At 55.4% G+C, this 11,155-nt stretch overlaps 1 protein-coding gene across 1 annotated transcript; it reads left to right on the forward strand.

The window, feature by feature from the left end:
• Positions 1-2,492: 2,492 nt before the first annotated feature.
• On the forward strand, positions 2,493-5,167 carry Mesp2 (mesoderm posterior bHLH transcription factor 2). Its single transcript, XM_020181181.2, has 2 exons — positions 2,493-3,335; positions 4,421-5,167. The coding sequence occupies exons 1-2, from the start codon at positions 2,493-2,495 to the stop codon at positions 4,688-4,690; spliced, it is 1,113 nt and encodes a 370-aa protein (XP_020036770.2). The 3' UTR covers positions 4,691-5,167.
• The last annotated feature ends 5,988 nt before the right edge of the window (positions 5,168-11,155 follow it).

Genomic DNA, 11,155 nt, shown 5'->3' on the forward strand with positions numbered 1-11,155 from the left:
AGCCTGGGCAGAAAGTTAGCTAGACCCCTAACTCAACCAACAAGCCAGGCATGGTGTCATGTGCCTATAATCCAGCTACTGGGAGGCAGAGGTAGGAGGATCACCATCTGAGGCCAGCCCTGGGCAAAAAGTAGAGACCCTATATGAAAAATAACTGAAGCAAAAAAGGGTTAGAGCATGACTCAAGTGGTAGAGCACGTGTCTAGCAAGTGTGAGGCCCAGTACTGCCAAAAAAAAAAAATGAAAAAAAGAAGGAAAAGTGGGGGGGAGAGGAGGAGGAGGAGGAGAGGAAGAAGCAGAAGGAGAAAAAGGAAAAAGTCTTACAGTTCTGGAGGCTGAGAACCCCATGAGAACGGCGCTGCCATCTGGTGAGGCTATATCTAAGGTGGCAGAGGACAGCCCATGGCGAGACAGAGCAAACCACTCCACTGGTCACCCATTCACCCAGGAATAGATGAAGTCATTCATGAAGGCAGAGCTCCTGTGACCTAGTCACCTCCCCAAGGTGCCACCTCCCAAACACCACTGCTCTGGGGACAGAGTTTCCACTGCTGGGATTCCGGGGGACAGCCCGATCCCCAGTGCAGACCGTGGCTTTGGAAGGGTGGCAGCACGGGCAGCTAGGACTCACCTTATGTCTGCTGCACCTGGGGGGAGCGACCATTGGGGGTGGGAGTCCAGCTTTGTGTGTCAGGCTTTCACTTCTCCTGCTAAAGTGTATTTGCTTATATAACGTGTGATCCAAAGTTAATTTTTAAAAACAGCCACAGCAAATTTGCAAGGCCATTTACCACTTCAGGCCGCTGCTGGTTGATCTATTCTTGATTACTATTTTAACTTAAGCTGACCTTCTGCTCAAAAGGCCCTGTGGCTCCCATGGCCTTAAGACCCAACTCCTCAGCCTGGTCCTAGGCCAGGTGTGCCCAGGCCTCCCCCGCCCACCACCCTAGCAATGGCCTGACTCGGGGGGAAGTAGGTCCCATTGCCAGGCCCTGGCTTTTGCATTTCCCTTACTGGAATGTTCTCCATGTTCTGCTGTCCCAAATCCTGGTCATGGTTGAAGCCCAGCTGTGACCTCTCCACCTCCATGGCAAGAGCCCAGCTGTCACTGGTCCTCACTTGGCCACTAGCTTCCAGGCTCAGCCATTCCCAAGAGGCCACACCGTGTACCTGCTTCAACTGTAAGCGTTCGCCAATTTTTGCTGTCTCAACGATGCCTCACAACAGTCCTGTCAGGAGACACTGTAATTATTACTCCTGTTTTAGTGAGCAGAAGGTCAAGCTCACACAGCTTAAGGGCCCTGCCCACAGGCAGCCAGTTAGTGGTGGAGCTAATTACACAATGGCCCTTCCCCTGCCTTCCCACAAGACTGAAATTTCATGGGAACAGAGGTGACAAGCTTGTTCACCCTGATGTGCATGACATTTACCAGCTGGTAAATAAATGTGAATGAAATGAATACTCCCAGTGCCTGGAAATGTTAGCTGAGTTATTCTGTTTGTTTGTTTTGGCAGTACTGGGGTTTGAACTCAGGGCCTCCTGCTTGCTAGGCAGGTGCTCCATTGCATGAACCACGCCCCCTGCCCTTTTTGCTTTCTTTAGTTTGCAGACAGGGTCTTGCTTTTGCCCGGGGCTGGCCTGGGACCTCCTACCTACACCTCCCTTGTAACCACCATGCCTGGCTCTGTTAATACCCTCTTGATAAAAAAAAAATGACAGGGGCAGACATTTAGCACACATGCCAAGCCCATTCTAAATGCTCTACAAGGTTCACTCTGGGCTATCCCTACAGCCATGCCGGACAGCAGCTATCCTGTACTCCTCCTGAGGCTCGGAGGAGCTAAGTGCCTTGCCCAAGGTCAGCTCGGGGGCCCACCTTTGCTCATGTCCACCCTCACTGTACCCTTCTTCTTCTCCACGCTGCTGGGGTCCATTTCTCCAGAGTAGAAACAGACTGTGGGCAGTGAGACGACTTTCCCAATGTCACTTAGCCAATCAGCCAGAGCTGGTACTGGGAGGGGGGGGTCCCCCCAAAAAAGTGTCCGTGTGTGCTTCTTCCCCAGCACACGGTCAGCACTGGGCAGGAGCGAGGGGGCACAGCGCCCTTGGGGCTGGTGATGAGAGGCGGCCACTCCTCAAGGGGGTCCAGGAGGCACGTGGGGGGCGGCGGGGCTCCTGGGCACTGGGCCTGCTGGGGTGCGGGGGAAGAAGAGGGTGGGGGAAGCTGCTCCACCCAGATGCGAAATGTCCCTCCTGGGCTGCAGGGGCCTCCATTAGCGCCCCAGGAGTGAAAATCCACACCTCCGCAAATGGGCCTCTTTCCCAGGGCCCCCTGCCCAGGGAAGCCCAGGGCTCTGTGGCCTTTGACACCTCTCTGCAAGCCGGTGGGGGGTCACCTCTCACCTTCCCAGCAGATAAAAGCCCAAGCCTAGAGGTGGCGGGTGCAGAATCGCCCCGTCCCCCGCCCCCCTCGTCCCCCCATCCCGAGATCATGGCGCAATCGCCACCTCCTCCTCCTTTTCCTCCGCAGAGCCTCCTGGGCCTCGACCACTGGATCTGCTCGCGGGGCTGGGGCTGGACGGGTCACTCGGACTCCACCTCCCCAGCCTCTTCCTCTTCGGACTCCTCCGGCAGCTCGTGTCCCTGCGACAGCACGGTCCGCGGCTCCTCGCAGCCGCCGCCGCCGCCCGCCGCCCGCGTCCCGACGGCGCCCCGACGCCCGCGCCGCGTTCCCGCCGACGGCCCGCGGCAGAGCGCCAGCGAGCGCGAGAAACTGCGCATGCGCACGCTCGCCCGCGCCCTGCACGAGCTGCGCCGCTTCCTGCCGCCCGCCGTGGCGCCCGCCGGCCAGCGCCTCACCAAGATCGAGACGCTGCGCCTGGCCATCCGCTACATCGGCCACCTGTCGGCCGTGCTGGGCCTCAGCGACGACGGTCTGCAGCGCCGCCGGCGACGTGCGGACGCCGCGTCCCCTCGGGGCTGCTGCTGCCCGCTCTGCCCCGACGGCGGCCCTGGTGGTGGCCCTGGTAGTGGCGGTCCCAGCCTGGGCTCGGCCATCTGCCACGGGGCCACCTGGGAGTCCCCACCCACCCGACCCGGACCCCAGGATTTGGGGAGCAGTGTGTCCAATGCAGATCCTTGGATAACACCCCCTTACTGCCCCAAGATACTGTCGCCCCAGCATCAGTCCCTAGGGAGAGCCCCCGATGCGGCGTCTCCATGGACGGTGTCACCCCAAGTCTGTCCCCAGACGCAGACCTCCCCTGGGCCTGGGAACCGCGCTGCACCCTGGACTCCGCCCCCCGCGCCCCCAGAGCTGACTGAGGTGTACCAGGTAGGAAGTGGGGACCCCGGGTTTCTTTGGAAAGGGGGTGCAGGCATAGTCGCTGGTCGGCATCTGCAGGGGATCTCTGACTTTTCAGATTTTGGGGAGTCTAATGGAGGGGAGGATGAAGGAAATCTAACCTTCTTAGGGGAATGGGGAGGTTCTCCCTCCCCTCGCACCCCACCCCGGGAAGTTAAAGCCACCACCACGTCACCATCCTGCCACCCAGCAGTCTTGACACCTGAGGAAGAGAGGAGCCCTCGGATTTGGACCTGGAGCGAGACTAGGGTGGGAGGTGGAGGGAGAAAGCTTGCGTGGGCAGGAAATTCTAAGTGCTTCACTAAGCGCAGTGGACGGGGGTGGACAGGGATGAGGACCTCTCTCCCGTACAGTAGCCTGAAGTTGGTGACCTTACTGTTTTCTTCAAGCTTCATTCATTCATGAATGACTTGTGGTCTGTAAAGGATAGTAGTAGGTCCAGGGATGGCTCACGCCTGTAATCTCAGCTACTCCGGGGCAGAAAAGAAGGATCACGATTCAAGACTAGCTGGGGCAAAAAGTTGGAGAGATCCCAACTCAATGGCCACGTGTAGTAGCGGATGCCTGTCTTCCTAACTATTTGTAATCATAAATAGGAGAATCGAGGTCCAGGCTGGCTCTTCAGAAACACAGACCCCATGGGAAAAATAAAGCCAAAAAGAACTGGAGTGGTTCAAGTGGTAGGGCGCCTGCCTAGCAAGCGCAAAGCCCTGAGTTAATAACCAACTTTAATTAAACGCTTAACCGCCTTCCCTCTCTGTTCTTGGAACTTTGCATGTTTTCATTCACTGAACGCTTCTAAAACCCTGTGATGCTGGTGCTAGCACCCCTTTTTTTGAAAACTGAAACAAAAAGAGTTCTCATAGCTAGTGAGTAGCAGGGCTGGGATGTGAAGGTTGGTCTACACATCTTCTGAGCCGGTGATCTTAACCTGTTGACTCCCTGTACCCATGGCACCCAGGCTGCCAGACACCAGCAACCACACCCAGGTAAACCTCCAGGCTCGGGGTCTCTGGGCGGCAGCCAGCTGACAAGCTGCTCTGTCTCTCTTGCAGGGTGTCTCCGTGTCTCCAGAATCCTGTCTGCCACTGGGAAGCCCACCTCTCCTGTCCCGGCCATCATGCCAGAGACTCCAGCCTCAGCCCCAGAGGGGGTGCTGGGGCCACAGTGCACAGATGCTCCCCAGTTCTGAGGACCAGGGTCCTGGCCCCACCTTCCCACTCCACACAGTGAGCCCTAGTCCCAGCTCAGGCCTGCAGCTCAGTGGCTCCCCCGAGCTTTGGCAAGAGGATCTGGAGGAGACACACCGGAGCGTCTTCTACTAGTGGTCTCACCGGCCCCCTGTGCAGCCCAGAGTCTGGCCTGCGTGTGGACGCCTTGTTTGCTTCTTGGTGTTTTTTTAAGCTTTGTTTTTTCCAAGTAACACCTTTTGTGAAACAGTGTCTGGAACATATGGATAGCAGGTGTCCTCCTGCTGGAGTGGGGGCTGTGGCAGTGCCCTCCACTGCTAGGCACCTCCAGATCGCTCAGTGCTCTGCAGAGCAGACTGAGCAGCTCTGGGAATGGGGCACTTGACCCCAAAGGAGGCCAGGCTGGGGAAGTTAAGGGAGGGGTATGGGGCCAGCCTGTGCTCTGCATCTTGGTGGCTGGTGACCAGACTCCTATATGCTTATTTTGTAATTCTTTAAAAAAATTTTCAACAAAAATTTGGTGTGTTCTGTATTTCTTCTATGAACCTAGGCTTTCCTTGCCTCTGGGAAAGGAAAATTGTTCCCGTGTGGGGGGAACAAGCCTGCTTCCCTCTCCCTCCTTGAACCCAAGCTACCAGAGTTGACATGGAGTCTTACTTGCCAATCCGACAATATTTATTGTGCCCAGGCTTCAGGGCTTAGCATAAAGGGTGGCACAGGTGGGCTGTGGCTGAGGCCTGCTGCTCACTTGTCTTACCCCTGTTTCTTTGCTTTCTTCTGGGTGCTTTCCCACTGACCTGTGGCAGAGTGGGTGAGTGCAGTCATGGACCAACAGGGCCCCAAAGTGGGGGTGCTGGAGACCTGCGAGTTAGAGCTGTTTTACAAGAAAAAGGAGTTTTTGCAAAGGCTGCAGTGAGTGGCCTTTCTGTGCTAGACCCAGTGTGTTAACTGCAAAATGCCACTGACAAGAAAGTCTCAGTAATAGAAGTTTATTTTCCCAGTTCTGGGTCAAGGCTTTGGCGGGTTTGGTTGCTTCTGAGGCCTCTTTCCTTGGCTTGCAGGTGGCCTCCTGTTTTGTCTGGGTCCGAATCTCTTCTAAGGATACCAGTGGTACAGGATAAGAAGTAACTTGGTGCCAGGCGCTGGTGGCTCACACCTGTAATCCTTTCTACTCAGGAGGCAGAGATCAGGAGGATCGCAGTTTGAAGCCAGCCTGGGCAAATAGTTCTCGGGACCCTCTCTCAAAAATACCCAATACAAAAAAAGGGCTGGCAGAGTGGCTCAAGTGGTAGAGTGCCTGTCTAGCATGTGCCAGGCCCTTAGTTCAAACTCCAGTGCCATCAAAAAAAAAAAGTAATTTGATTACCTCTTGGAAGGGTCCTTCTACAAATAAAATCACATTCAGAGGTATTGGAGCGTAGGGAGTTTTCCATCACTGACAAAATCCCTGAGACAAGTGAATTAAAAAGAGGTTCATTTTGTCTCATGGTTCTGGAGGGTTCAGCCTAAGACCCAGTTGCTTCATTTGAATCCCTAGCAAGTACAGCGCACCACGAGGCATCTGTGTGGAGCGAACAGTTCACATCAGAAGCCTGGACACAAAGAGGAAGAGGGAGAGACCTGTGTCCTGCCATCCCTTCAGGGGCATGCCCCCCACAACCTAAGGACCTCCTGCAAGCACCCCTCGGGCCACTAACTCTAACAGGTGGAACTTTGGGGACTATTTGAGATCCAAACTACAGCAGGACTTAAACATGAACTTGAGCGTGACACGGTTTATCCCTCAACACATGATGGTAACTGCCAGAGAGAAATTACTCCCCAGCCAATGAGGTGAACTATGGGGAAATGAGTGATGGGTACCCAGGGTTCCTACAGGTGCACTGGGACCAGGGAGATGGGACAGCCTGATAGGAAGTGGGGTTGACATTACAGTGTCATTCTTGAGACACTGACTCATGAGCGCTGTTGCCTTCATATGGCTTTTTTTTGGGGGGGTGGGTACATACTGGCGGGGTTTTCTCTTGTTTTTTGGTGGTACTGGGGTTTGAACTCAGGGCTCATGCTTGCTAGGCAGGTGCTCTGTCACTTGAGCCACACTCCCAACTTCCTCCCCTGCCTTTTTTTTGCTCTAGTTATTGTTCAGATAGGGTCTGCCCTCTCTGATGTCTATCTTCTGAGTAGCTGGGATTACAGGTGTGAACCACTGCATCCAGCCTGAGCTATCTTAAGTAAGAACAAGAGGCACTCAGGGATCTCGGGGAATGGTTACCATGGTTCATTTGCAAAAACTTGTGGACTTGGGAGCCAGCCGTGGTGTGACCTCCTTCTGTATCTGCTGACTCAGAGCAGAGGAGTTAGAAGTGACCTTGGGGCCAGGCATTGAAGAATGTACAGGAGTTTGCCAAGAGGATCAAGGGAAGAGCGACTCAGGAAGAAAGAAGGAACATGGGAGCCACGTTAGGACGGAGGCAGTCTGTGTCTCGAGTGAACGGGAGAGTCGAGTAGAGCTAGAGAAAGAGCCCTGGGGAGGCGAGGCACAGCGGAGCCCTGTGGGGTGTGATGAGGTGGTAGGAGGCAGTGGAGGCTGGGAGTCAGGCTAAGATGGTCAGAGGGGCTCTTGGGCCCTGTGGCCGCTTCATAGAACAGGAGCCAGGCCCAGAGGCCACCATAACAGCCCAGGTTGAACTCTTGGTCCTTCACAGAGCCTCCCACCTGGTCCTGTGTGGCACTGCATTGCCTTGTAACATCAGGCAAGTCACTTTCCCTCTGAGCCTCAGTTTTCACATCTACTAAAAGAGGAACACGAAAAAAAAAATGAAAACAAAAAAAAAGAAAATAAATAAATAAATAGGAACAGACTGTGGGGCCTTCTTCCTCTATCCTCCTACAGTTGATCTGGTCCCCAGCTCAGGGCCCTACTGTCCCTAGGGACTGCCAGTCATCCTGGAAAGGACAGAGAAACCCTGTCAGGGCACAGACAGGCCTTGGACCTCAGCACCCATTCTTCCTCGAGGTGTGACCGGGTGTGAGCTTTGGACTCGCCCTGAGCCTGCTTCTCCAATCTTGAAAGGGGTGACAACAGAACCTACCTGCCCCTCAGGGTCCTTATGCTCATGATAAATGGTCAGTAAAACGCAAGCTGACTAGATGACCTAGCCCACTGGTTCCCAAACCTAGCTGCGCGTTGAACCGTCTGGGCTCAGTGTCCCTCTCAGAGTATGACAGCGTCCCTGATCCCCAGGTCCTTTCCAGGAGACTCTGAGGCCTGGCAAGGTGTGGGAGCAATGAATTATCTTCATTCCATTTCACAGCTGAGGAAACTGAGGCCCAGGAAGAGAGCAACTTCCCGTGGTCCCAGTGAGGTTTGGGTATCACATCCAGGGCTCTCTCCTTCCCAAGAAGGATCTCGGCTCCAGTGTCATGTCCTCTGTGCCAAAGGCAGCACTAGACCACGGCCTGCCTCCTTCTGGGGGCTCCTTGTAGGGCAAGGGAGGGACTTTGCCTGGAGAGCCCCCCACCCCCATCCCTTTGTCTTTCCACAGGGCTTGGGTAGGTCTGCAGCTGGATATAAGAATCTTCTGGAATTTGGCAACCTGGGTCCCCAGCTCCCTCCACATGTGCCTCTAAGGCCCAGGAAGGCAAAAGCAAGAGCCCCACCCCCAGACTCCACCCCAGCGGGAACTATATAGGATGGAATTTTGTGGGAGACAAGACATTCTGGCCTCTAGAGGCCCAGGGCAGCTCAGGGTAACTCCTACCCCTGTGGTCTGCTCCACTGCAGCAGGGAAGGCTCAGCCCTGCCTCTCACGAACGAAACCTGTCACCTGTGCATGGCTCTGTCTGTGGCAGGCTGTCCTGGGCTGCACCTCTTTGGTCTGTGCCAGCAGAAGAGAGAGAGAGGCTGATGCTGGCGCCCTGCCTGGGATGTCCGGTGGCTCACCTTCCTGGGGACCCTAGGCACCATCCCAAGGAGACGCTGGCTAAGTACCTCCCCCAGGCCTTCCAGGCTGGCAGCTGGGGCCTGGAGCAGTGAAATGCTTGGCTTAGGACCACGACCATCTCATCTAGGCTGAGCCCTCAGTTTCTGGAGCCAGGGTTGAGGAGCCACCTGCTGCCCATCTGCCATACCTTCCATCTTCAGCAGTGCCGACGGGTCCACGACTGACAGGCAGAGCTGAACCCGTAGTTGGCAGCTCAAATTTGAAGGAGGGCTCTGGTCACTGGCCTACCTAACTCCATTTTATCCCTCTCTGGCTCTGTTGTTGTTTTTTTTAATTTTAACATTTTGGTGGTACTGAGATTTGAACTCAGGGCCTCATGCTTGCTGGGCAGATATTCTACCACCTGAGCCTCTCCACCAGCCCTTCTGGCTCTGTTTTTTGCCTCCTTAACTTTCCCTCCTTAGTCACTCTCTCCTGCAGTTATCTTGGATTCTAGAAAGGACAGGAATGACTGATAACATCTTTATAACAAAGGACCAAAACTACCCCCCCCCCAGCAAAGATGAGAGCCGCCCCCAAATGAAGGCAATGACCCAGGATGGTGAGGCTGCCATCCTCGAGCAGGAGTAATTATCCCTTGGGGACCAGCTTGCTCCCCTCAAGTGATGACAGCCATAAGATCTTCTCAGGAACCCTGGAGAACCAGAATCAGACCGCTGGCTGCCCAAGGCTGCCTGCTCTGTCGGCTAGACGTTCACACTCTCCTTGGTCCCTCTTTTCTATAAAATCTCAGCATTCCTGTTAGCCCCTCAAGACAGACCTGGGGGTCACTGAACCCCATTATCTACGCTTCCTGATGTGGCCACATGGATTCTTTCTCTGCCTGGCCCCACTACTGTCCCTTTAATTGGCGTGTTGGGACTGGTGGTGTACTGAGACTCCCAGAGCCTGGGCTGCTGCCTAAAACTCTGGTGACCAGTTCTAGGTAACTTCCACTCTGTGACCTTGACCAAGCTTCTGCAGGCAGAACTTTCCGGACCTTATGAAGCCAGAATTGCAAGCTGACAGGTGACATGTGCACTCAGTGTGGATGTCACAGTCCCTGTCCCAGCTCCAGGTAAAGGGTGGGATTCTGCTTATGGGTAGGATTAGAATCCAGTTCCAGCCACTGAGCTGTGACTTAAGCTCCCATGACTCAGTTTCCTTATCTGTAAAACTAACATAGGGCTGGAGGTGTAGCTCAGTGCTAGAACACTTACCTAACGTGTAAGAGCCTAGACTCCATCCCCAGCACTGCAGAAAATAAATAAATAAGATAATTTTTTAAAAGCTGAGCTAAAGACTGTCCTCACTGCCCATCAGACAGCTCAGCCAATGCCAGGCACAGAGGATAAATGGATCCAGGTGGACTCTGCTCTCTGGCAGTCAACTGCAACGGCCCTGGAGCACAGAACCCACCAGGCACCCAAACCAGTGAGGTTGGCCCCTCCCCCAGCTGGAGCCCCGAAGGTCAAGTGCCAGCCAGGGCTGCTGGGTACTGGCGACAGGAAGGGCTGGTGTGTGGAGTGGAGGGGCCTGGGGTTTAGTCTGGGGCCTGCCCTACCTTTGATGTGCACATGGAGGTAGAGAGTGGGGAGGCCTGGCGCCTGCTTCACACCTGGGGGAGGAGGGTGAAGGACAGCTGGTGGGGGCCTGGGGCCAGGAGATGGGGTAAGGGTGACAATACTGAGCTCTAAGTGTCAGGCCACATGCTAAGTAGTGAACCTCCCTGAATCCATCCACCAGGCACATTGTACCCGCGAGGAGACTGAGACTCAAGAGTCGGGATTGCAGCCGGGCTTCCCGTCTAAAACCAGGCCTCTAAGGTTCCAGCTGAGGCGTTGGCTATGGTGGCAGTTGGTGACCAGAGGACCCCTGTGGCTGTTGGGTACCTCCTTCTTTCCCAGGGCCTTGTGGGGCTGATGCCGAGGTGAGCTCTCTACAACTGGGCTCCCTCTGTCCCCAGGGGCCACAGCATCTTTTCAGCACTGGCCACCAGCTGCCCCAGGTGACTTGCAGGGTATAGCCATTTTCCAAGCCTGGCCAAGCGTTCTCCTTACCTGGTGGCTTGCCAGCCTCTAGTCCTCAGCCCAACCCTAGAAAATGTCCTATTTGTAAAAATACCCGCCATGGTGTCCAGAGGGGGCGGGACAGCCCCTTGGCTATGGCTTGGCCCCCTGGGTTTGTCCCCCCACTACACTGACCCTTCCCCCACTGTCACAGGTGTCCTGCGTGCTCCCTGTAGCACAGGGAGAGGATGCAGCCAGCACCCTGCTCCCTGGCCTCCAGCTAGGATGGATGCTGTCAGGAAAAGCACTCCCTCCACACTGCAGGGCCTGGTCTGTGCTCTCACCACCCCGTTGGGAGTTACTGGGTCCACTGCTGTCCAGATGCCACCTCCCAGAGCTCCCCCAGAGTCTGCCACTGGAAGGGGCTGAAAGGAACCTGCAGGCTGGCACCACTGCACAGGCACAGGGAGGGCTGGCACCTCTCTCTACTTCGCTCTCTGGGGTCCCAGCTCCACAGTATGACCCCTGCACCCCTGTGGCCACCTCCCCCCCACCAGATGTTGTGCTAAGCCACTCTGTTTCAGCTGAAGTCAGAGAAGTCTCCCAGC

The sequence above is a fragment of the Castor canadensis genome, chromosome 19 (assembly GCF_047511655.1).
Source record: "Castor canadensis chromosome 19, mCasCan1.hap1v2, whole genome shotgun sequence".
Classification (NCBI taxonomy): Eukaryota; Metazoa; Chordata; class Mammalia; order Rodentia; family Castoridae; genus Castor; species Castor canadensis.